The sequence below is a fragment of the Halichoeres trimaculatus genome, unplaced genomic scaffold (genome assembly GCF_033239565.1).
Source record: "Halichoeres trimaculatus isolate MK-OKI-2021-1 unplaced genomic scaffold, fHalTri1.1 fHalTri1_scaffold_19, whole genome shotgun sequence".
NCBI classification, from domain to species: Eukaryota; Metazoa; Chordata; class Actinopteri; order Labriformes; family Labridae; genus Halichoeres; species Halichoeres trimaculatus.
Window position 1 is genome coordinate 9,586,580 of NW_027437197.1, and position 26,635 is coordinate 9,613,214.

Consider the following 26,635-nt stretch of genomic DNA (forward strand, 5'->3'; position numbering starts at 1 on the left):
ATTAAAAAAAAAAAAAAGCATTTCAGGTTGACGTAAGCAAATAGAGCAGACTTGATTAAAAAAGTTTACTAATGTCTTTTAGGCTGGTTTTGTTTTCGTTGTGGTGACAGTGGATGCTTTTTTGGAAACAGGGGGAAATGACTTGTTGTGAAGTGTAGGGATCAGAGTCAAACCTTGGCTTCCTGCTTCAAGATCTACAAACTTTTCATACCAGGGATGCTCAAACTGTAGTCATAAATACAACTTAATTTTTCCAAGTAAAAAAACTGGAATTTTTGCCTTTATTAAGACTGCTGAAGAGAGCCTGGAAATATGGGAAGAAAAGTAGTAGCTGCTTCAATGAGACCTTGTATATGGGAGTTATGCTCATCAACTCCCGAGTAAAAGAAATTTTAAGGCTCATTTTGATGCCTATGGATAATGCAGTCCATTAAAGGAACAGAAATTACAGAAAACAATGAGCCACATCCACCTGGATTACTTTATAGCACCATCCCTCTGGTATCGTGCAAATTTCCAGTTTTTGATCTTAAGTTTCTGCTTATTTCTCCATATTTTGGTGTATTTAAACAGATGATAACTTCAAACCCATGATGAATGTGCTCTGGGTTGAAAGACAAGCTGTGCTGCTGACTGATAAGTATGTATCTCCACGCTGCTGCTGACACTGTTTGACTTTGAATTGCTGTGAAGTCAATGGATTCATTCATGGCACCTTCTCCCTGACTGCAGCTGAGGAAGGAGAGAAAGTCAGAGACAAAAACAGAGAGAAAAGGCAGGCCGAGAAGGGGAGGGGGGTCATATTTAATCTGTAACTTGAGAAGCTGATAACAAGGAGAGAATGAGGTATGAGCTTGTGAAGAAGGAGTGTGCGTGTGAAAGAGGGGGGAAAAGGAAAAGGACAGTGAAACAGAGAAATAAAAGAGCTGTGCCTTTGTTTCCTGAGCTGCTGAAATCTTCCTGGGAAACCCAGCTCAGTATTTTCTCTCCTTCCTCGTTACTCATGTGTCTCCCCGTTTGGGAGGAGGGTGAAAACGTTCTGAACAAGAGGGAGGAGAAAGAGCAGGCAGAGAAAGAGAGGGAAATAGCTATAACTTGTAGCCAGACTTTCCCTGCTTATTCAGCGCTGAGTGCTGCACTGCGCCGTTTCCAGTTGTGGGATGTTAAGATTTGCCTTTGGCTGCACTTCTTCCCACTCCTGCGCTCACATAAAGACTCTTTAGACATTTTTATGCTCATTTTCTTCAGAAGAGGAGGAGTGAAAGAGGGAGAGACTAGCCAGACCTATTAGCCTGGAGACACACACACACACCAACTCTCTCTCAGACACACACATTTGTGCACTCCTCCTGCTCTGCGCTGCACCAAGGTAACAGTGAGTGGATTTAGCTTTAGCCATCTGGTTGGAGCGCAGAGGAAAACCTCTCTGCTGCACAGAGGGGGGAAAAGGGACAGGACGATGCAGCACTAGCCAGGCAGAGAAAAGCCAAAGAGTGGAACAGAGACGACACACACACGCGCTCAGTGAGACAGGATGGCCACCGCAGTGTTTCAGGTAAGGAGTGTGGGTGTAACAGGGGGAACACAGCTGCTGCCTGTCTGGTATTTGAGTGCCTGGCGATCCCAAGTATTGTGTGTGCTGTGCTCAGTTTCACAGCAAACCCTCCGCAGTACGGATCTGCTTTATTAGCTGGGAAGAAAAAGCTCTAACGGCTATCAGATGTTGTATTTCACCTGGCATTGCTGTGATACAGTTTCGGTGTTCCTGTTCATGTGCAGTTCTCTGCTTATTGCACCGTATATGTATAGCACATTTGTGTACAGAAATGTGATAAACCCATTATAAATGTTTGTATCCTCACATTGCACTGTCCCCTGTAGCTGCTTTGGATGACGGATATGTGTGTAAATGAACCTGTAATGGAGATGGATTGGAGTTTGTGTTTGTTGTATCAGTGTGGACTTGTTTGCCTGGGTGTAATGTACAGCTTGTTTCTGTAGAGCTAGTGTCTGTGTGTGGTCTCCTCGGCTTACCATGTTCTGTGGTTGGTGGCCCTTGGTCATGGCTGGAATGACAGTGGTGGCGTATGTCTCCTCTTGTTTTCTGTTCCTCTCCTCCTCTCCTTCATGCCTGAAAACAATTTGTTGCACTTTTGAGGATCCTCTGGTGTGAGTCTGTTTTCATCTCACCATGCTAAGCTAACGCTATCTGACCTGCAGATCAAAGCAGAGTTTGAAGGAGAAACATTTGCGGCAGAAAGTGATATTTCATCTCACAAAAATGAGTTCTGTTTTTCATGAGAAAGAGAAAGTTTGTGTGTGTTCGTTGTCTTCCTGTGATTCAGTGTAGCTGTGTCTGCAGCCATGGAGTCAGCTGCAGTGTTTCACAATAGGACCTTGCAAAAGTTGTTGCACTGAAAACATCACCCCAGGCTTGAGAAAACCCAACAGCACTTTGGGAATTTTTGGCTTCGATGAGTGAGCAGCAATTGCCTCCAATTTGCCTCAGATTTGGGAGGGGAAGAATAAGGGCATAGTGCTAAAGCATAAGACGTATTCTTGGACTGTAATGTACGCTGTCAGCTGTGATTTTCAGCCCTGTCTGTGTGGCTGTCTGGATGCTTAATGGATTGATGTTGAGCTGTCAGTTCCACATTAAAGCTAACTATTTACACCAAGTGTTAAATTACATTAAGTCCTTCATACATACATGGCTTTTAGAAACACTTTATTTCAATGAAGCTGCTTTAACACAAAGCAACTAAATGTATAGATTCATACAGTTTTACTTGTATCATTTTTGTGATGTTCTAGTTAAAAAGCATTTTTTCACCAAGCCAACAAGTCAAATCAGTAACATGTCAGGGGTTAACCTGTTGGGGGGCCCGAGGGTGAATAATTGCCCCTGTTGGCCCCCGCACACTTCCAAGCATTGTGTCTGTGTCCTGTCACTTCCAGCTTCCCTCCAAATACAGCGCACGCAGCAGGCTGCATTGTTCAAGGCAGCCTCAGCCAAAATAAAGCTAGCCAGCACTTCTACACAGGAGTTGTTGCTTATTGATTGGATTAAAAACAAGTTTATGTGAACATAAAGCTTAAACACAAAGTGAAGAGACTGGAGACTTTAAAGTTTAAACCAACTTTTAAAAGAGGCCCATTTTTAGACAGGGCTTAAGTATGGACGATGCTTAGTGAGCACAGTACAATTTATCTTTTTATCATCTTGGCAGGATAGAAAGAGTCTTACGCACACAGCAAAGTGAGGCCAGTGCAGTTCTTATAGTGTCCACTTGAGGCTGACTGTAGAAGTACACGTTGTACATTGAGGTTTAAAGTTTTCATTTAGGGCTTGAAGGCCGGCTTGATTGACAGGCTGGCATACTCCAGCTGTTTGCCAGGAGGATAAACACCCGCCTTAGCTCGGCCTCCTCTTTTTTTATTTTGCTGCCCACACAGAAAAACTTGTCATATCAACCAAAAACTTGATTTAAGTATTTAACACAAGAATAAAGTTTGATTTGGCAAGTCACTGTGAACACTACTGTTTCTGCATCAATATATGTAATGAAAGTAATTCAGTATAGAACAATAAGGGATTTGTTCAAGGGTTGCATTTGGCCAGTATCTATCTTTTTTTGTCCTGCTAACACAGATCACTTCCTTGCAAACGACAAAAGCTTCCTAATGGGACTAAAGAAGTGCAGAGAGAGTGTCATCACCTAAAACTCGTGTCCTCTTGAGAGGAGATTCTTTGTTCATAACAAAAATCTGTTTATAGATTAGATCTTGAACAACTCACAAGGAAAACATCATACATTCAACAGCTAGATGCTAACTGCGTCTGTGCACTCTTTGACAATGAGCAGTACCAGCAGGATGTCAGGTTGCTGTTGTCTGCTACTTCTAGAAATGGACCTGCTATGAGTAATGATTTATATATGTGATGCAAACAATCCTTGGACACTTTCTTAGTCCAACATAAATGTAATGCTGCTCTGTTCCTGAGTGGACAGCGGCAGCAACCGTGACTCGTGTGGGAACCGTGTACATCCTCTGGCAGTGAGCCTGCTCAGGACTGGATTTCAGAGGAGACATTTTTCATCATTACCATCTGCCAGCGACGCAGTGCTCCACTCAACCCCCCTTCCCTCTTTTAGGCAACTCATGATAGATGCATAACCACAGACACACAACCACACATGCAGCCAGGACAGACAGACACACTCACATGCACTATAGGACTGGGTTGTTTGGGAAGGTGTGTGTTGAGTGACTTACTGTCTGACTGTGTGTGTGTGTCTGTGTGAGTTTCTGGGATTAGGGCTAAGGCAGTGGTCCATGACCATATAAAACCAGCAGCATGAATTCTCATGCTTCTCTGCTGATGTAATCCTTCCTTGGTGTGTGTGTGAGTGTGTGTCTGTGTGTGTTTAGTCCCTGCAGACACAGCTGAACCTCTTCCGTTACTATGTGCTGCGTTTTATTGTTTTTCACATTATTACAGAACACACTCTGGCTGTCACTGTGATGAATGTCCGTCTTTAAGAGTTCTGTTTATAAGAGTGGAAGCTTTGTTTCATTTTATCATCACTGCAGAAACCTCAGGAGGGAAAGCTGGACGAGCTGCTAAACCAAACCTTTATTTCCTTCTCTCAGTTTCAAGTGTGCTCTCTCTGCTCTGTCCTTCTGTCACATCTGTTGTGTTCCCTTTTGTTCCTCCAATTTCTTTACCACTCGATACCTCATTGTTTAGATGGATGGATAGATAGATGGATAAATGAATATATGGATAGATGGGTGGAAAACTTGGCAATAACTCAAGGGCACTGAGGGATACTGAAGGATGAGTGAGACAGATATCCCAGTGTAATCTCCAAGAACAAAGTTTGCATAGCTTGCATGGGCTTAATCAATACATAACTTAATACACATCTGGTCCAATGTGTTACAAATGATGCTGCAATGTTAGTCTTCCATCTGCACAAAGGCCTCTGCAGAAGAACTGGAATGTCTGCACAGCAGTTTGTTTATACCTTTTGTCCTCTGGACTAAATGCTGGCGTGTACAATGGACCTGCAGTCCTTTAGCAACATAAATAACCTATAGCTCTGCTGAAGCATCATGCCTTACTGCCAGGCTTTTAGTATAATTAATAGCATCCAACAAGGGTACAGTAAAAGCTTCACATTTTCAAGGGCGTGATGTAATGTTTCACTTAAGGTAGTTACCAAGCAGGTTGACTTGCCCGCATGAGAAACTGTCTGCAGGTCCAGGGAAAAGGTTTTAAGAGTGTATGAAGGAGCCTGTCCACACACTTAAAAATGAACAGCTGACTCCTTTTGAATGTCCTCCCATTCCCATCCATTCAGTCAGTACTGATGCACTGTTGTCACTTTAATGGTTTGCTACAACTTCAGTTTCACTCAGACCAGAATTGGGCTTCAAATTAGGCTTATATCTCAAAGATTTTTGGGTAAAAAGTCAGGTTTTTTTTTTTCCAAGCCTTAAATGAAACCAGTTGCCTTGTCCTTTGGTGACTCAAGCCAAATGTCTTTACAGACCCACAGATTAATACCCCTAAATAGAGGAACTGCTTGTAATAAACTATTTCAAAAAGAGGAAGTGAAACATTTAATGATGGCTAATTTGTGAAATGACTCCACGCAATCAGACTTACAGCCTGGTGTAATTGTCCGTATTTGACCAGCATTTGCATGTTATAATCAAAGGACATATTGAGAAACACACAAGCACACTGTTCCCACTCTTTGACGTGGCTTCTTGGGTCATGTAACGACATTGTTTCCCAATTAGCGTGACAAAACCAAAATAGCTGCTTTGACTGTTGCCAAACCGATAGTTGATCGCAGTCTGGTGATCACTCACTGCTGACATAGAGAAGGTTCTCTTTCTGTTTCACATAGCCTGGTTTGACTCTTGTAGGGTGCCTTCCAGACACAGGTGGATTCAGACTTCAAAGCATCCTGATGCTTATTGATTGTGGCTCCTCCAATGAAACTCAGCTGAGAGTTTGTTTTGCTTAAGTCCATGTGGAGGGTTTTGAATTTGCCAATTTGTAGATTTACTTCAGATTTAATGTTTGATGCATTGAGATCAGCTGTACAAAGAGTGTACAAAGAGTGTATGAACATTTCAGTTAGGACATATCAACGGGATAATTGGTTTCCTATTTCAGTGAAGAATATCAAATGCCACATTCAACCCTTTGGAGAAAGATTGTTAACATCTAGTTTCACATTTTCTTTTCGTGGATGCTTTTGATGATCTCAGAGAATTCAAATCACCAAAACCGTCTTAACTGTGTTGCAGGGGTAGCTTTGTTTGCTTGGTGCATGCTAACTCCATACCTCCTTACAAAGTGAGCCTGGTGTTGGAAGATGCATTGAAAAGTTGATCGTTTCTGTGTAAATGCACTCTTTTTTTTCAGTAACAAATGCAATTCTAAGATAAGGATGATTTTGTGTCAAAAAGCTCTCTGAGTTTGACAAAATAAATATATAAATATTATGAAAAAATGGACTTCACACTGGCACCGTAAATCATATAATACTTAAGCTAATAAAACATATAAAAGAAAAGCTTTCAGATTATGTAACTGGTAATTTTTTTGTGTTCGAGTGACAGTCAAAGCATGAAATTAGTCGGTTTTTCTGCAAAATCAATTAAAAACATCACAAGAGCTGAGGTTTGTTTCCATACGACTGAGCATCCATGTGAACACTATGTGAAATATGTGCCCTGTCTGAGTGTGTGTGTCTGAGTGTGTGTGTGTGTGTGTGTGCCAGCAGTTGACTGGAATGGTGGAGAAGTTGTTTTCTTTTCCTTTTTTTTTTTCCTCCTCTTATCAAACCTTCGTGTCTCTCAGAGGAATGTTTATGGAAAGCAGACCTGCTTCCTTGGTTTTGCCAGAAAGCGTTCATATTGTTGTTTGCATTTCATGGCTGATTGATGAGGAAGGGGGGCTCAGCCTTAAACAGAAAGACAGGAAACATCAGTGCCAGGTTCCTGAATCTCTAGCATCATCTGAGACATCAAGACTGCTGTGCTAAAAGATGAGTTGTTTAGTTAATGTTTCCTCCATTTATATATCTCTTGAGCTGTTCTCGCTAGGTTTTAATGTTTTCATCAAAAAATGACCCTGAGGCATATTTGAGCAGCTGTATAAATGTTAGAAATCAAAGATAAATGGCTTTGATAGTTTTTTGCTCAGGCTTGTTCGTGACCTGTGAATGGCAGTGTTGTTTCAGCCTTTCTGGTCACATCATTAATATTTATAAAAGTGATATTTGTGCTGGAAACAAAGTGCAGTTGAAATGGGTACTAGCTTGAACGTAGTTGAGCAGGTCTGGGATTGCATCAAAAACAAGTTTAAATGCATATTAATGTAGGTAGAATGGGACGCAACCAAAATATCTCTGTGTGTATGAGGCCCACTGTTTTGTGGAGGTAAAAAAATCATGATTATGACAACAGAAAAAAACGATAAAAATGGATCAGGAGAGATTTAATTGGGATTAAATGTGAACTTGAACATCACCTGTCCTGAGGTAAAGCAGCATGTGTAGCTGGGAGGCTGAGTTGTTGTGGCAGTTACTTCTTGGGTCACAAATATATCTCTAAACCTATCTGTGGACATAGGGTTTATTTCTGATACTGTTAAATTGACTTTGGGGTTCTTTACTCTCTTGGTGTTGCATCACACCACACAACTTTTGTGCAAGCTTTCTGTACTTTGTTTACTGACAGAAATTAAAAGGAAGGCACACTGCAAACTTAACAGAGAGTATTATCGTCCCCTGTGGACAGAACCAATCTGCGTTTCTCTCTGTGGAATCTCATGAGTAAAGTGCTCAAAAAAATCTTTATTTGTCCATTAAATACATTTCTGATGAGGTCATATGGTATGATTGAAAGCTCCAGAGCAGCTACTAAATGGACCCTGTGGTGAGATAATGACATCCCATTTCTTTTGTCTGTCCTCAAGAGAACAGCACAGTGATATAAGATTATGGTTACGCCTGTGGCAAATTCCTGCTCTCTAACATGTTAAATATTATGTGCACAGTTACCACAATAACTGTAATAACCACAGTATCATATTATGTGGTTATTTTTCTGTGTGTTTAAGGCTTCAGTGGAAGACATACATCAAAATTTTCAATCAGTTTTGGGACTCAGATCTGCCCTGGCAGTCAGTCCTGTGGTTCAAGGGTAGAATTTAACTTTATAGCTTTGGGGACCTCTTTGCTCTGAAAATGTTTGTCTTATTGTTGCTTAACTTCAATATGAGTGTGTAGAGTGTTGACACTTGAAGTTATTTTTAAGGTTAGGTATGTCTAAGTTTCTTTATGACACACCGGTCTAAAAATATAATAAATGTTTTTCTTTATTCAAAAGATCTAAACCTTTGGACTTTCTGCAGGATCTTCATTTCCCCTGACTGACTCAACTTTCTTTGGCTAATAATCATCGCACAACACTTTTCTTGTTGCTTACATCCCCTGCAAGTGAACAGATGTTCAATGACATCATTTGGAGAAATGTTTTTGTCTTAACATTGTCACTAAGATACAACACTGGAAGAGACAGCTCTTCATTTCTCTCAGACGTCAACTTTTCCCCTGCTTCTCGTCTTGTAGCTAGGCAAAACACCCCTAAGACATCTGTGCTGCGCGAACATACAGAGAAGTGGTTATTGATCTTCTCGTCTGTGTCTGGACGAGACAGCAAACAAGCAAATTACCCCAAATGTCAAAGAGTGACTTCAGCGCAGAATGAGGCGCAGAGGAGAGGAAATCCAACCAGCTCTTTAACCATCAAACTTTTTATTCCCCCCCGTAACACTGATTCTTCATGGCTGCCTTTTTCTCTCACCCACGCCCTCTCTTTTTCCTTACGATCCCCTTCACCACTTGCCCTGGTTCCAGACAGTGAGAGCCATGCTAAATGTGTAAATTAGCGTGCTGGTAAATACTGGCTCTCAGCTGAAAGGGCCTGGGAAGAGAACGTGACCCCTGCTGTAACTGTGGAACAAAAGAAACAAGCCATAGCTTCTCCCCTCAGCGCGCCGTCACTCCTGTCCAACAGCGCTGGGCTGAGCATGAACAGGCACCCAGGTCAGTTGAGGGGCCGCTTTGAGTCCCGGCCATGGAGAAGAAACATGGCAGGGACATACAGAGGCTGTCAGATTCCTCTGTAGCTAGAGTTACTCACACGTTCAGGAGAACATAAAGACTGTGTTCTTATTATCCTGAGGTTGATATGACTGAGAAGAGTTTTATCTCCATTTTATTTGCTGCTGCTGTGTTGTTGATCTAAATCTTTGTTAGAATACAGACATACATTTAATACAAGGTGTTGTCTTTTAGGTTAAATACATACTAATTTATTTCTCTAGAGTTTTCAATCTAGACTCTTTACTTGGGTGGAGTTTTAGCATTGGGAGTTCCTCGTTTTCTGTGTGTGGTGCATTTAAGGTTGGAGTCGAATTGATCAGTCATCACAACCATAAGCAAAAAAAAAAGCAGGAGGATCACACACTGATTCAATCTCAATCTCTGGCCTGAGGACCCAGAGATTGTACATTTTTGGGGCTCCTTCTGCTGAACTGAGACCTACTGTTACTTAAAACAGATAATCAGGAGCTGTCCTGCGGGATGCACTGGCCCTAAACAAATGACAGCCTTTATGTTGCAGACGTAAACACAGCACAGTCTAGGAAGTCTTGACTGGAAGTTGGTTTTGTAACTGCTGGCTACATTGGAATGACTGGAAAGTTGGCATCAGTTCCCAGAGGCAAGATGATTACCAACCAATTTGGAGAATGCATAAGTACATAACACACAAGAGTGGAGCATACAGACACAGCGTAGGTTTGTCAGAGAAGATACGAAGAACATACAAGGTTTTGTACAGTAAATTCAAATTTTAGACTATTGGAGGTATTACAGAGTGTAAGGGTGATCAAAAAGAGGCAAAGAAGCAGTTTAACCATTTTGAGTTGTGGATTCAGTAGGTTTAGATTTTTGCTCAATAAATCACCCAAACTATTGTTGAATAGATTATTTGCTTCATTTTTGTTCAATGACCGTTGAACAGACTCAACATTTCTGCTCTTGAGTTTTAACTGTATATTAAACAGTGCACTCACAGCACTCATCTCAGGCGTACACCATGGACAAAGACACTATAAACACTCACGCTCATGCTCTGCCATTCCTGGAGTGGTTTCTAGACTGTGAAACATAAATCAGCTGCACAGAGACAGGGAACAGTGTTTGGAGACTGCTGCTGAGTCGTGTTCATGTCCTGAAGTCCAGTCAGCTCAATAAATCTGAGATTTTCCACAACTTCTCTGCAAAAACAGAAGCTGTACCATTTTCAGGCTGACAGGAGAAAAGGGATGTAACATCGCATATAGCAACAAGTTTCTATAAAATGATCAAGTAGATAAAGAGTAATTGTTGAAATGAACGGATACAGATGGAGAATCAAATAAACACACAGTGATGAGGCACAGGCACTTGGACCTGAGCTTTCCCATCATTCCTTGGTGCTTTGATAATATCCCAACTAGTCCATACAAACCTGGACTCTGGCACACTCCTGCATCACGGCAGCAGTGAGGCCTGCTGTTACCGGTTACGGCTCACAAATTGAATTTGCACAGTGAATAGTTCTGCTGGGATGTGCCAGATGCAAGGAGCTGGATAAACATAAAAGCACTCAGGGCAGCTGTGTGTTTATATGCCAGCGAAACAGCCCCACGTTCTTTTTCACGGTAGAAACAAACCGACCTGCATGGCAATCATTTTACTACTTTGGATGTGCTTTCCCAACAGGATTTATCACTCTGCCTCATGACTTTCCAATGAAAAGTTGGAGATTTAGAGACCAAAGCATGGCAGAGATGTTATTACACTTTGGTGGAACAATAATCAGATTCATAATTTATCCAAGACTCTACTCTGCTCACCTCATTAGCAAGGCGCATTAACATAATAAGACCTGGGAGCCTGTCATCAGTTACGTAACATAACTGTGTCTGGAGTGTGTCAGTAGCGAGCAGGGAGCTGACTGCATGTGAATGCTGTCCTGCAAGCCAGAGATGTCTGACATGGACTTTTGTCTGCAGGAAATGGGCCCTTGTTTAATGCAGTTAACACAAGCATGTACGGAATGCAACAACACAATTATTCTTTATTATATTACACTCATTTGAATACTCCCGATAGCATCAACAGACACTCTCTCCAGGCCTCCTCCCCACGCACCGCAGAGCACGGACAAAGACTTTGTGTCGCTTTTCATCAAAACACAAACGTGATTCAGAAGCAGTGGGTAACACTGAGTCCACTGCATTTACTTTTATGGATTGTTTCCATGCTCGGTCCAGATGTAAAAATATATACGGGTCTATGAGCCAGTGGTATGTTCTGATCCGGTCTTGTGATAGCTTAATTATACACTCTCATAAAAGGCATGGTATGAAAACACTGCATCAAGAAAGACTTGAAACAATCTGTACTTTGTACTGACTGTTTGACTCAAAAAAAAAATAACAAGACTCAAAAGCTGCAGAATCACTATAAGGTTAAACAAGGGAGAATGCTTCCTTGAGCTGACTGCAAACTTCAGCATTATAAGAAACCAAGAGTTTTGATGCAAACACACAGAAACTACACAGCTTAACAAGTTTCCCAACTCATTTTAGTTGCTAACCGGTGAACTGCTCCTTTACTATGGACGGATATTCCTATGTTTCGACACAACTGCTTGAGATTCTGGTGTAGGCAGACTACCTTCCCCATCAATCTGACCTTCACATCAGAGGTTTTATTATACTGGGGTCACTGGCTTACTTGGAATCCACGTTATCTGAAACACAATTAACTCTGCTGGCACAAATAATGCGTATGAGTTTGGTTACACATGACATTCAGCTAAATGTCAGATGCAAACATCTTTGATGTATGCAGAGGAGACTCATCCATGAAGTGGCTCTTTGTGTTTTCCTGCCTTGTTTGTTGGCAAAGTCTCCTGAAGAAAAAATCCCTAATCTTGATTCAATTCCCCATAAATTTAAATCAATTCCTCACAGTGAATCCAGAAATTTATCTCAACCTTTCAATGAAAAAGTGGTGCTCTCTTAGTAATCCACGTGGTGGTGTAGAGAAACAACAAATCAGGGAATTTTCCGGAGCGGATGTTTGTCAGGTAGGAATTCTGAAGAAAGAAGTCAAGTTTGAAGATTTATCTGTATCTTATACATCTATTTCCCTTCAGCCAGTGTTTGGTGCTGCTGATGTCCATTCAAACACACTCAGGGGTTTGTGCCTGCAGGTGGACCGGCTGTCAGCAGCTCTGTGTCTGCATCAGGTGGAAACACTGACCAGGCCCTAGGAGTCAGAGGGGGTATGACCTGAAGGAGCGAGGGGCCTCAGAGAAAAGAACGGCATGTCGCTGTGCAGGGTGTGATAAGGAGGCTGGTGGAGGACGGCAGGGGTTATGGAGAGGTTAGAATAACTTATTATGGGGCTGATTTTAGCCAGATGGAGATACAGTATCCTGTCAACTTCAGACACCATGCCAGAGCAAATTCTGAGAAAACAGAAACACATTCTTCTAAGATAGCATCATTCAAGGAGGTGGTTGATACACAGGAGGTGTTGGGTTAATATGACAAAAAGCAGTGACTGTTTAAAACATGTGCAAATAGATGTATGGAGGCTTTCAGTCTTCAGATCAAAGTAGTTCTTACCAAAATAAGAAAAGCACCAACAGGCACTGTGCTAGATGCCTTATGTTTTACAGTCTGCTCTTATAACAGTGAATCGGCAGCTTTGACTACTGACAAAACAGAAAACATTTTTTGATACACTGAATTTCCTGTTGAGAGTTCACATTCCTGATCTCTAGACAGAGTCACAGCTAAAGAAGAGTCAGGATGACTCACAAACCTCAACGTGGTGATTCTTATCTGCTGTCATAGCACTGCAGTGGTACTTCTTTGGTTTGAGAGCATCAAACTGAAGCACCGCAGGGGGAGTTTGCACAGTTTGTTTATGTAACTAGATAAAGACTGACTCACACTAACTGTTTGGGGTCTGTTGGTTTTATTGTAAAGGTTTGGGGTTTACAGTAAAGTTTGGTCAGTATATTAGCAGGAGGAATATGTACAGCATTGTTATCTTGTTGGCATAATGGCAAAACAAAGCCACCCACCGTCTTTATTTTATTTAATTTTTTCTGTTTCGACCTTGAAGATGTTCGTCAACTTTGAATTTTTTAAGTCTTCAACAAAAAAGTTGTGTCATTTATCAGACCTTAGATCTAACAAAGGAGGTCCTGAGATCCTGGCATGCTAGTGTTTAATGTATTAACTGAATTCAGACTACAAAAAGCTCTGCAAGAGTGTATCTCATGCCCTAGTTACAGTTCAATAACACTCTGTAAAGCTGCATAAGAACCAAGTGAAAGTATAAAGCTTTGGAAAGGCAAGATGTGTTAAAGAGGTTCAGAGGTTTAATGTACTTTGCGGGCAGATGAGGAATGTTGTACTTCCTTTTTCAGTAACACAAAGCAGACCCCAGCAGAGCAGAGGGTCTGTGTTCCCTGCAATGACACAATTAGTCCTGGATAAGTAGAGTGGTGGAGCAGTAGCAAAGATGAAAGGTGCTTTCAGAGGTCGACAGTTCAGATAACCTCGAGGCCTAATCTTTCAAAGCTAAAACAGACACAGTTCTGTGATAGGAATAAAAGAAAGATTAGGCTACAAACAAGTCAAAAGCCTACTGGAAAGCTGACCCGCGCTAATGTTTGCCATCTGTAAATTATCTACAGAGAAGATGCTGGTGCTAACTGCAGGAAATTTAATTTGTAGGGACCTTTTTTCAGTGGCCAGGGTTGGAATGAAATGATTGTGAAACAAGAACAAAGGGACAGAAAACAGACCTGCACAGGAAAGAAACATCAGCAGCAACATCCTGGTAGTCTTCACCCCCATCAAGCAGCCATTTTTTTCTGGAAGCACTTCATTTGAATCTTCAGTTAGAGGCCATTATCATTATATCCTTCCTGTTTATCAGCCTCAGTCCTCATGCTCCTGCTCGCAGCTCACAGAATGATTATGGAAACAGTCGGATGGTAATCGGATTAGCCAGGGGAATGACAGATCATGGGTTCTGTTGGAGCAATCCCACCACAGGCTAACTTCTGCTGATACTACAGTCGTGTGATCTTACAAAATAAGATTAGAGCTTCAGGAGAACAGAAGGAAAATAAACCCTGTCTCTCAATGTAATGTATGCTAACATGCTTTCACTTGAGGGAGGTAGGCTACTCCATATTTTCTTTTTTCTTTTTCCAGATGTTCTCTAAAGAAAACGCTGACTCATCAATTTTTGGTCAACCTGTCAACAGACAATGATTAAACATTATAACCGACTCTTCTTTCTTCTTCCAGGTGTCCTCATCCTGTGTTCCAACGACAAACTATGAGCTGGTAAGTAACACCTTTTCTCATTTGTTGTAGTAATTGCTTCCACACTGTACATGCTTAGCAGGCATTATCAGGTCCTTCATGGTGTAGAGATTTCTGCACACTGGGCTGGAAACTAACAGCCTCCATCAGCCACACTAACAAGGCAGGTACTATTCCAGATAATGACCTATTATGGGGAAGCCCCCTGAGACAAACTTGTGATTTGGGGTTTTATAAATAAACCAGGCTTTACTCTGTACTCTCTGCTGCAAAAAAGTGGCTTCGAATTGTTTTTATACTTTTGGTTTCTGTAGCTTAGATCCAGTAAATGATTTAGTTGTGGACTGAGTCATGGATCTGCCGTATCATGGTGACGTCTTGGTGGTTATAAGAACATTGAAAAAAGTGGGAAGTAGTCGGAGTATGATGTGATTTTGCTCGGGCAATAAAAACCACGCTTGCTCTGTTGCCTTATTTGGTATTGGCATCAGAAGCTGTGTTAGACTTGGAGATAATTTGCTCGCTCTTTTCCTCGTGTGTTGTGTGTTTAAATGGTTTTGGGTGCTTGACAAACCAAAGTAAATATCCCCTGCGCTTTTATGCGCTCGCAGAGAAAATATTTTCTCAAAATGTCTTGTTTTTCTTTCATAAAAGCTGCAGTGATCAAGCAGGAACATGTTATTATCCTCAGCAGATGCTTTCGCAGTGAATGCCTTCTACATGAAGACATCTGTTTAAGATGTGCGGCTGCATTGGCTGTGCTTTCTGGGCGCTGTGACCGGCTGCTCAAGGCTTCAGTCCTCGAACAGTTTTGGACACTGCACAAGAATTTACCATGGACACACAGACATACTCTGCCACACTACCTGTTCTATAACAGATCACAAACAACTCAGCATTACATCACTAACTCAACCTGCCGTCCGTTAATGCTGCTACTTTTCTCTTGATTGCTTTGAACATTGACTCCTTAAACACAATTTGCAGCTATAAAACACTAAAATGATATTTTCTGAGTGATGACACCTGCAGTCAGATAGATACCAGAACATATTTCCCAGCCAAGTTGTGTAGTTTATATGTCTATGTTTCAGTGACTCCACACAAAGAGAATACAGAATAAATTTTATTTCTTTTCATCTAAAAATCTGTATCAATAATATGAGAAATAAAGCCAAAGGAAATAAAATGTTAAGGCCATATCCCTCCATTTCATCCCCTCTTTCCTCTGCTTGCCAGCAGGAGTCTCTCCTGAGGCTTTGCGCCTGCATTAAAGGTGCTGATTGCTCCCATAAAAGCTGACGAGCTGAGGTGTAAAGCATTTGTTTATGTACCTTTACCACCAAGGAAAGTAAAGAAAGTAGAAACAGGAAAACCAATAAAGCGTTAAGAAAAACCCAGGCAGCGATGTAGCCTGGAGGAATATCTGAAGGCGATGGCTATGTGGACTGAGAAGAAATTGCTTTTGTGCACTTGTACTGATAAACTGAGTCAGGCTGTTGAGATGCTTTGATGCATTCAGTGAAGTAAACATTTCTTGTGCATACAGTATGTGCCACCTCTCAGCCATCCAAGGGCCTCTGTTGGACTGTCTAACAGGAAGTGAATGATGCTTCTGAAAATGTGGACGTGCAAGGATGCATGCTGCTAAGCTAGTGTGTTATCTCCCCTCAGCACCTTGTTTGGTGATTTTTTCCCTTGTTGGCAGTGACCAACATCAGATGTTCAGAATGTCCACTTAAATGGGATGAGATTACATGTTAGAAGTCAATCTTTTCTGCCTGACCATTTGGTGACAGAATGAACACCATAGTGTTCAAACCACAGGCCCTCTGATTGAAGCCTTTGTTTGCAGTATACCTCAGTATTACAAACTAAATGTGAAGTCAGTTTACTACTCTAATTGAAACATTGTGCCATCAGAGAGAAGAATACAGAGGGGTGAATTCCCAGAGAGCTGTGCTTCCTTTGCTTTTAGTGTCTGTCCTAAGTTCTGATTGAAAGCACACTATGCTAATGATATTTGTTTTGAAGCACAAACATGCCCATAAGGTGTCAGGTGCGGATTTTAGCTGTTAGCATCTCCTCTCCCATCCTGACAGGGTTAAGTCTGGTCATACACAGAAACATGAGTTGGACAGGGAAGGAATATGTCTCACCAGCTCATCGTGACAACAAGCCTCAAATGATCTGGTACAAGTTTTATTTTTCTTAAACAAGCACAGAAGTGCCAATCATCCTCCATGCAGAGAAAGTGTTGGGCCCTGGATTGATTTAAAATCATGTATGGTAAATGTTATGTGTTATATATATTTATTGTTGCTCTTGGACACTATATGACTTGGTCTTGGAAATTAATATATTACAGATGCTTCAAAAAATGACAGACGCAAATATCATTAAAGATACAACTGCACTTCCAAATTAAAATTAAATGATTGAAATAATGCACTTTTTGCTTTCTACTTCTCATTTAAAGTAAATACAGTCATCTCCAAGTCACAGGGTGATTCTGACATAGACAAAAGTCCACTGTGGACAGGGCAGGCCAGCTTACAGCTTGTTTAGTTTAACTGATGATGTGATGATGGAAGGCCCTGTCCAGCCATGACATCACAATGCCAACCCACCAACCAGATTCCTCCTTTTGGACATGCCTGACATGATGTAAAGCATTCTGGGAGAATTCCACAGATATGCCCTCATGTCGAGCCGACACTGCCAGGAGCGTGTTTTATTTTAGACAAATGCCAAGCCTGGATGAGGTCAGATGAGGAAGAGGAGTTAGAAGTAATCAGGTGAGGTAGACTTCACATCTGAACATGCATACCATCCAGAAACACACAAAAAGAATGCATGTGCTCACGAACACTGGCACACACTCTCTGCATTTCCAAAAACCACAAACACCTACGTCACCCAGCTCCTTTTTTAATAGCGCTTGTGCAGAAGGGGAGCAGAGCCAGGACATCGCTGAGTAATGAGTAACTTCAGGGCAAAGATGGTCTAGATGTGGTCCAATTAGTGCTGCGTTCACAACCACACATATTTCCCTGATGTGCCCTGTGTTACTCTGTGTATACAAGTACCAACCACGTATCCTGTTACCGTATACTGAATGATCCCAGTGCTCTGGGAATGTACAAACGAGACCACAAAATCCATGTGTAATATTGAGTGTGGTGTCTTGTGTTTCAACATCATGAGAATTCAACATTATGATTTTTGACATTAAATATAACACATGCATTGTGAATACATTTGAAGTATGTGTGGCTAAAAATAACCTTTTAGGCCCTCAGCTGGCTTTGTTGCATTATGAGTAAACAGTGGCTTGTAAACTTCAGCTTTATGAAGTCATCCCACAAACTGACGTGTTGCAGTCAAGTAAGGTGAAACAATTCCAGTGCCGCTGACCTTTTAAAACAATATGTTTGTTCACACGCTAAGCTGTAATTTACCATCTTCTGTGTTCCAACCAATGATAGAAAGTGGTTTATAAAGATGCACCAGCCATGTATAGCATTAAAATTCTTTGCACAAATCCCTGAAAAAAAAAATTATAATAAATGAATGTTTGTACTCGTAGGTGTAGTAAAATTCCTTACTTATCAGTCTGAGGATTCAAGCGGGATTTTGGACGCACTGGCATATGGTTTATTTTGAAGTTCATGTAACTTCCTACATTACTTGCATACCTTTTAATTATTCTGACAAGGCCATTTATCCCATAGTGCACAGAGCACCTTATCATTCTTATGATTCATGAGAGGTACAGCAAAGAAAATAGTGTAGTGATGAAGTACAGTAGTTAAGATATCTTGAACAATAGCTTTGTCTGGTTATTTTCCTGCTGTTTCTGTGTTATTTCCTTATAGGGACATGCGCAGAGTTGAAATAATGAGAAAAAACTAGTTGTGCACAGGTGTGTGTGTGCACGCAAACTTGTGGGTGTGACTGAGCAGACCCTCTCTGCACACACAAACACACACACACGATTACTGCCAAAGAGTAAAAATACTTGGCAGATTCCTCCCAGCTCTCTCACATGTTGGAAAAGGCTTTGTGTTACATAACAGAGCGGCGGGGTCGGTATCAGAAGGAGCGGAGACAGGCGGGTGAGAAACACACAGGAGTCAGAGGTGCTTCAGGGTCACAGACGGCTCAGGGGTTTTTCCCACAGAGAGGACTGTCCACTCTCCCCTGCTCTGGTCCTTAGGGATCCCTGGAATCATAGAGGCCCCCCCTGCCCTGAGGGGTGAGAACAGGAATATACACACGCACACATGCATGCACGCACACACAAACTTCAACTTTAATTTTAACCCTGAGATGTACGCAAAAACATACACACACTCTCCCTGAGCACTGTTTACATTAGCGGGACATGCTGTTCGAAAGTTGCAGAAGAAAAGGGACAAAACATGAGACAAGAACAGCTGTGTGTGTGCATGTGTGTGTGTTTGTATATGTTTCCATGCAAAAGTGAGGTCATGTAAGTGCATATGTTTGTGCCCGAGTATGTGTGTGTATATGCTTTTGTTTATGACTTTGTTTGGTGGTGGGTGTAAATCAAAAACTTTTAGTCTGAGGGAAAAGAAAAAAGTTGTGATCTTGAGAAACCAAAAATTGCTTTACAAGGAAAAGGGAATAAATAAAAGTCATGGGGTGCATGTCCACTCTGGGCTTCCATAGTTTGTTGTAAAAACAGATAACATATTAGGAAACTGTTATGGCTGTAATTAAGTAATTAGGATACTCTTTCCAAGCTTATTCGGCATTTAATTAAAGCACATATTTACCCAGCACACATCAGGAATGTGCTAATATTTATTTCCACCAACTGATCCTTCGTATGATGATGTGTTACTCTTAGCTGTGGGGTGATTTCACAGAGAGAAGAAAACTGAATGTCACAGTGAACCATGAGCCTTTGTGGTGATAGCAGGTGTTCAGTTTGTGCTCTCAGTACTTTAACATCAACTTCTCAACACTGCATCTGGCAGATTGATGTAGTAATTGGCTCTGGATTAGGTTTAGTGAAGTTTGATTGCCTTTTTAGGCAGCTAAGCAAATTCTCGCTCTGAGCATTTGTGAGGGCCATTGCCAAACAGCTGTGCCCTAACTCTGAAGACAAAGACCTGTTTATTCAGACTTCTAAAAGTAGCAAAAGTGAAGCAGAAATGAGGACTATGTCAACTTGTAGTTTGTGTTTATTCCCACTAGAAGGCACTGTTGGACGTGTCAGCTAGGGAGTATCCACAGGTGTCCAGCATAAAGAAAAACAAAGGGAAGTATTTTAACATAGTTCCAGTTTTATTTATGAGTGTACCTGAGGCAGAACAGTTTCTGATGTTGTAACCACAAACAGCTGCTTCATCCCGTGATTCCAAGATTGGAATGTATTTATAATGTAATTTAATCTGAAGCTGATCTAAAGTCAGCCACAACAGGAAATCACATCTCAGAAAAACAATCAGATTTATTTTTCATCTCTTTCCTGCACTGATTTGGTATTTTTCAACAGTGCATGAAGCAGTTGCATGCTGTACATGTTGATTCAATGAATAGTGTAAGATGGCTTGTAATTGCATATTTAGCTTTAAATGCAAGAAAAGTTGGATTTATTTTCATCACAGTTTCTGCACCATTACAAAAGTTTTGTTGGAGCAAATAGCTGAAACAATCCAAGCCCTCTCAGTGCAGGGTTTTCTCCAGAATACAGTGTAAACATACATAGCCACTTTGCTGCTAATGTGGTGTGTGTAAGTTTCCAAAGAAAGCAATTGTCCTGAAAATGTCCCAGGCTGGCCAGAGGACAGGAAGGGATGAGTGGCACTCAGTACACACCCTTACCGCCTAACTTGCATGCAGACACAAAGGTAAACAAAACAACAGCAGAGCTTCCAAAGTGTGATATGACTATGATTTAAAGGGTAGTAACATTATTTTGATCCTTATTTGGACCATTAAATATGTAACTTCAAGGCTCAGCTTTAAAAGTTTTTCTGACACTTGTTCATTCAGAGCCAGTTTTTACGCACAGCTTGCAGGCTGAATGTAAACGCTGAATCCCTCCAAAACTCACACTCAGTGCTGTCTGTTTCCTCTCAAGACAACACTCTCCTTCTGTCTCCCTCTCCTCCTCTGACACCCACACTCACACACCCAAAGCAGTGATTTTAACCACCCTGCTGTCCACACTGAGGCCAGCCGGGCTCAGCTAAAAGGGCTGTGTCTCGGGCTCTAAAGATGCACAGCTGTATATTTAGCCCTGGGTCATTTCCCTGGAGGGCTCAGCTTTGGGCTACGTTTATCCCTGCTGCTCAGGGGGGGAAACTCCCTATGTGCGAGCTACCTCTGCCTTCCTAAAGAAGCCAGCTATAATTTTGTAATTTGGTCAAAGGAGTCTCTGTGCTTATGCGAAAGAAAGCACATGGTATGATGGTGATGGTGATAAAGAAAGTAGGATAAAAGTAACAGCTTAGAGATGGAAGACACGTGGCTGTGTTGAATGTGTCTTGTCAGTTGTGTGATTTCATTTGAGAGATTTTAAGACAAACATCTGATCGAGATTGAAAAAGCACAGCAGTCCTTAATGCAGTCCTGTGACAGGTAATTGGTGTTACTTTTAGAACAAACAGAATTGTATTAAAGATAAGAATGCTTTCATGCTGCCAAAATGAGAAAAAGGGGAAAATCCTTTTTAATTCCAGTAGATCTAATTTGGACAAGGAGCTTTCAAGCTTACAATGTTCAGATAAAGGAATCAGCAAATCCTAACAGAGACACATTGATTTAATTGAAGTGACTGCTAAGAACAAAATAAAAAAGGTTGCAATCAGCTGAATTTGTATTTGGTTTACTGTTACAACTCAAAAACTAGCATAAAAAGGAATAGCTGGCTTGTAAAGGAGAAAGGAAAGGTAAAAGGTAAACATTTCTCTTGGAGCTATCTTGTTTCTTTCTTTGCCTTTAGGGCATATATGCTCCTTGAAGCCTAAAGTACCTTTAACTTTTGATTGGAAGGTCAACAATCTAATATGGAAGCTGTTGTTTGTGTTGGGCTACGTTTTAGTAGCTTTAGGAATCGTCATTCAATTACTCTCCCCAGAACAATATATCCTGAGCTTTTAGGCAGGAAAACAAATCTTGTTTTCTTTTTGAGGCAACATATCATCACACAGTTTGTCCATTATTAGTCTTGTTACTATTTTGCTAAATAAACAGGCTGTATTTAACTTCTCTCCTGGGAACAAATGCAATATGATGCTCAGCTGACTGAGCTCAAGGTGAGGGCATCGCTCCGAGTAAAGGATGTGCCATGTAGTCAGAGAATCAGTATCTGCAACAAACTATGTTCTGTTTTTCTCTGTAGAAAGAAGCTGTTGTAACACTAGAAACATGTAGTCAGCAGTTGTGCACACCATGTCTCACATTTGTTATGTTAGGTTAGCATTTTCACTTTCCCTGCAGATGCCGCAGAGCTCTCAGGCTTTTTATTTTGCTTTATTTTTGTCTTACATGTTTGATGTACAGCATTGTTCTGTGTGTGAAGATTCTGATCTGCTTACTCTCTGAATTCTAATTTGTGTTAATGCTGAGTTATAGTACCTTACCCTTGCATTGTGCTGGGGGCTGCTTTTAGGGATAGTGGCAGTCACCCATGCTTTGATGGTTATGCTAATGCCGCGGTCATTTTGGCTCATCTTTCCGCTTATTTTTCCTCCTTCTTTATCAGTTTACTGCCTACGCCACTTGTTCTTAGAATTAGAAATCATTTGATTCAATAAAGATATTCTAAAAAGGGAAAACACGCACAGTCCAGTTGTTAACCATTCAGTCGTTCATTCAATTGACTTATTGTTATGGCTGTTGAATAACTGTCGCATAACTTTGACTATTTGTGGATGGTTTAAATTCCAGTTAAGGAGATTATATAAACAAAAATGGACAGTTCATGGTTCAGATGACATGACTTTCCTCACTGCAGAAGCTCTTCTTCAGATGTCCTCTGTGCAGAACCTGCAGTCAGCTCCTCTGCTATTTTGCTGATACACAACTTCCCAAGCTGCCTCATGCTTTCTCAATTGATTATAAGTCTCAACTACCGAACACATCCAGGCACACACCAACACACTCCAGCCATCTGGCTGCAATTCATCAAAGCAGAAACGTACATACTACAGAGTCCCATGGTGAGATTTGTTTGTGTCTGTGTGTGTTTTTCTTGGTGTGCACGCACAAAAGGTTCTATTTGTGCGAAAATGCCTGCGGCTGCAAATTCAGGCCACAGCGTCTGCTTTTAGAGGCTCAAACATCGGACCAGTGGTTCCTTTTCTTTCATTCCTAGAAGAAGCTCTGTCCCCCACATGTTGTTCAGCAGACAGAGCCAGACAGCTACTCTGCAGACACGTTGTGATCTGACATTAAGGAGAATTTCACAACTGTGATGGATTAGCATTGTATTTGCAACTCGATCTCCATTCTTGTCACTTTTATTTGTCTTCACGTCTGGGGGAGGTGGTTACACTTGTCAGGCTGAAGTCTGGAGTAAAGCCAAGATGATTCTGTACTCTCTTTCTCTGGTTGGTGGTTTTTCTCTGGCTGTTTTCAGTTCGTTTTCTAGGGCCTCCACAGACAGACTATAATTTACCGTTTTACTTTTACTGTTTATATTCTTTTGGAGCATCCTCTGAGTCACAGTCCAGCTCTCTGTGTGGGACTGTCTGGTGATCACTACCAGAGAATCACTTTTAATGCTTAACAACACAAATCATCTGGTGTATCTAAAGTCTGACATACTTTATCCCTTGGTCATCATCTGTAATTATTAACAACACATTAGGGAACCACACTGAATGTGGTATTTCAATCTTGTGAACAAAAATGCTGGTTTTTGGTTGATGTTTAATATTTAATGGCTGACATTTACCTGTCAAATTTGATTGTCAGTTTCATTTATTTTGAAATTAACTGAGATGGGTAAGTTTTGAGATATGGCTACCTTATGATACAAAAGAGGTGTAGCACTCAAGGAACCAAAGATGGCGACACCCATATCTCAAACTGTAGGCTTTAAACAAAGTCCACAGACCAATGCGTGACATTAATGGGGCTACACCCACTGTTTTTATACAGCCACGATAGGGTAATTTGTTGTACATTACGTGCTCTATTTATAGTTTTGCTTCACTTAAAAGTGTTCTGTCCTCTTGGCTCCTATAGGTTTAGGAATGATGTTTTCAATATTGCTTTGACAGATTTTTTTGATGCTTCATTTAGAAAGTAACATCTGCACGTGTGGTTGTCTCCAGTTAGCCAAGCCCACACATGCTCATGACATCATACGTTGCTCTGATGTTTTCGTCTTCAGCTCCCTCTACCTTCATCTTCCCCTGTCTTTACCCCTAAGCCTGCTCATCCATCTGTCACAGGCTTTTTTCTGGTTTCTGTCTCCGAGCCTGTCCTGACTCTGCCTTAACCCACTACTCATTATCTCCCAGTTTCTCTTTTGCTGCCCCCTCATTTTCTCCTTCTCTGTCCCCTTTCTTCTCTCCCTGTGTCTGCTGCCTGGTTCCCCTCCCTCTTCCTCTGTCCGTAGCTGTATATGGTGCTGGAAAGAGCGTTCCATGGATGGACTCTCTGCTCTTGGCTAATGGAAGTAGACCTGTCTCTCTGTGTAAATATTTGCACAGAGGGATTATAGATGGTCCCACGCATTCAAGGTGGAGCTCGCTCTGCTCCAGGCCACATTAGGGCAAAGAATGACACTGAGTGTAGCTTTAGCATAGCATGAGAGGGGACGGTGTGACGTCAAACAACATGACATAGGGTTGTGAGTTTTTGATGTATGAAGTGTTGCTGGTATTGATTCTTCTTTCGTCTCTCTTCACAGGCACCGAGCAGTGACCTCCCCCTCAAACATGTAGACACTATGGTGAGTGAAACTTGGGTGTTACTTTTCTTTTCAACTTCATTCTTTGTTATTTTGTCTCAGGTCCAGTCGTCTCCTTTGTTTGGATTACCAGATTAAAGGGGCCGATTCCTCTGCCTCTGAAGCACTTGTAGATTATGTTCTGTATTTATATTAGGATTGTTATTTAAAATGAGTGGATGGAGGCGGTCCAGCTGGCAGAAATGACTAATTTTATGGATGCATGATATGATCTGCATAATGTCTGCATCTGCAGATAAAGCTTTAAAACTTAGCCATCAGATTAAGTATTCACATCTTTGCCAAGATCAGATTCAGCTTTACCTGAAAACATTGATGTGATTTTTTCAACACCAGTAGCTTTTACTTGATTTTAACGGTCCAAAAGTCAATTTTCTTCATCCATACTGCTGAAAAAGATTACAGGTTATACTGAATAAAAGCCGTTCATTTGAGATCTAATACAATTAGATGATGACAAAGGGTCAAAGGTCATCTCTACTGCAGCATCATAATGTCCTGGAGAAAGCTTTTTCTGGCAAATATTCCCATCCAATTCTTTTAAAAGCAATATCTCTGGAACGCCCAGAGGGAGTATCTTCAATTTTGGCACCAACATCTGCTTGGACTCTAAAACACACTGAGAAAAAATTGGTGGTCAAAGGTCATGGTTGATTTTTGAAGAAATTGTTTTTGGTTGAAACTCAAGAATCTGTACTCCAAGCAAGACACAACCATATAAATGTTTGCGAGGTGGTCACTGGTCAGGGTCTAGGGGGGAGTTTTATGACATCAGATGTATATTTTTTATTCATCCCCAAGGACAACACATCAAGATATATTGGTGGATTATCTCTCTTAGCGCTTCTCCTTTAGCACTTTTGCATTCCTCTGTCACAATCACATTTCTCCCTGTTCTATCTTGGATCAACACACATAAAAAATAATGATCATACATGTGTTTTTGGTATGAACTTGTGCAGCCAAAGTCAGCTACGACACAACTTCCTGTGTGTTGTCTGGGAAAGGAAGGAGTAAGGAACTGATTTCAGGCCCCCGCCCAAAGCCGTGCCCACTTTATCCACAAAGACCAAAATAAACACAATCACAGCAGTGTGTGTGACTTTGTGGACGGCTGTTTTTATTGGCAAATCTTCTGATTTTCCTGACTTTTCTCTGATAGTGAAGTTAAAAGCCTCTGTCATAAGCAGCAGAGATAATGATAAACTTGACTCAGAGGCGGGGCCTGAAACACAAAGCTGTTATAAGTATGATAAAGCGAGGGTCATACACTGCATGATCACATATCTCTGCATGAGTGTGTGCGTCTGTGTGGAGCTGCTGCTGTCTGGTCATGGGCATTCACGGTGTGGTTACACAGTGATGTGTGGGGGATGTTTGGCCGCGCCTCAGCGCCTCGCAGCATCTGAGGGATTTGTCTTATGACTACATGAGCTCCTCTCGCCTCACTGGATCACCTTCTATCTCAGGCAGTCTTGTGTTCTTCTGGTTCTTGCTTTATTGACTACTTGAAGAATGTTTTTGGCTCTTTGTGATGTGAACACTTAAATTTGGGAACTCTGAAATCGAAATGCTTAATTTGGATCTACTTCAGCAGTATTAGCCCTAAATTACTTTCTTTACTTTGGTACCAATGCAGACTCCTCTATCTGACAGTAAAAGTTAAACTTTTTAGAGTTTTTAATAACCACAAATCAAATTCAAGTGGACCGCTTTTGTAGTGTATTCATGCCACATAACCACCAATATTTTTCAACCATACTACTAACAAAAGAGCTATTTAATATTTGTTCATAACTCTTCAAAGATTATCCAAAGACTGCCCCCCTGCAAGCTGCTGCTGCCTACACATACCTGCCCCAACACGACACTTTGACAAAGAGGGAGGGGGCTTTTATGCTCTGCACATTGATCAACAAACTTACTTCATATGGCTGTGCACTTGTTGATGACTTGTGATGACTTGACTAACCTTGCACAGTTTGCACTGCACCTCATTTTCGTTCATTTTTTTGAGGGAGCTCCTGCACTTCCCAGTCTGTATTTGAGCATCTGCTCGTTCTTGTTTTGGCTGTTAATCCTCCAGTCTGTTCACTTCTGGTCTGGCTCCATTCATTATGTCAGTTTATTGCTGTGGTCAAGTTAAAAACGATCTGGTTTGTTTTATTTTGAAA

At 41.3% G+C, this 26,635-nt stretch overlaps 1 protein-coding gene across 10 annotated transcripts in view; it reads left to right on the forward strand.

The window, feature by feature from the left end:
• The window catches only part of tns1b (tensin 1b), a 141,393-nt gene that overhangs the window by 66,491 nt on the left and 48,267 nt on the right, over positions 1-26,635 (forward strand). For 9 of the 10 annotated variants that reach the window (XM_074695644.1, XM_074695638.1, XM_074695646.1 and 6 more), the window contains exons 4-5: positions 14,486-14,524; positions 24,402-24,443. In XM_074695644.1, the coding sequence (XP_074551745.1) occupies positions 14,486-14,524; positions 24,402-24,443 (81 nt within the window). Of the gene's footprint in view, positions 1-1,092; positions 1,556-14,485; positions 14,525-24,401; positions 24,444-26,635 lie in introns of those variants that run through there. The other variant, XM_074695647.1, reaches the window with a different exon arrangement.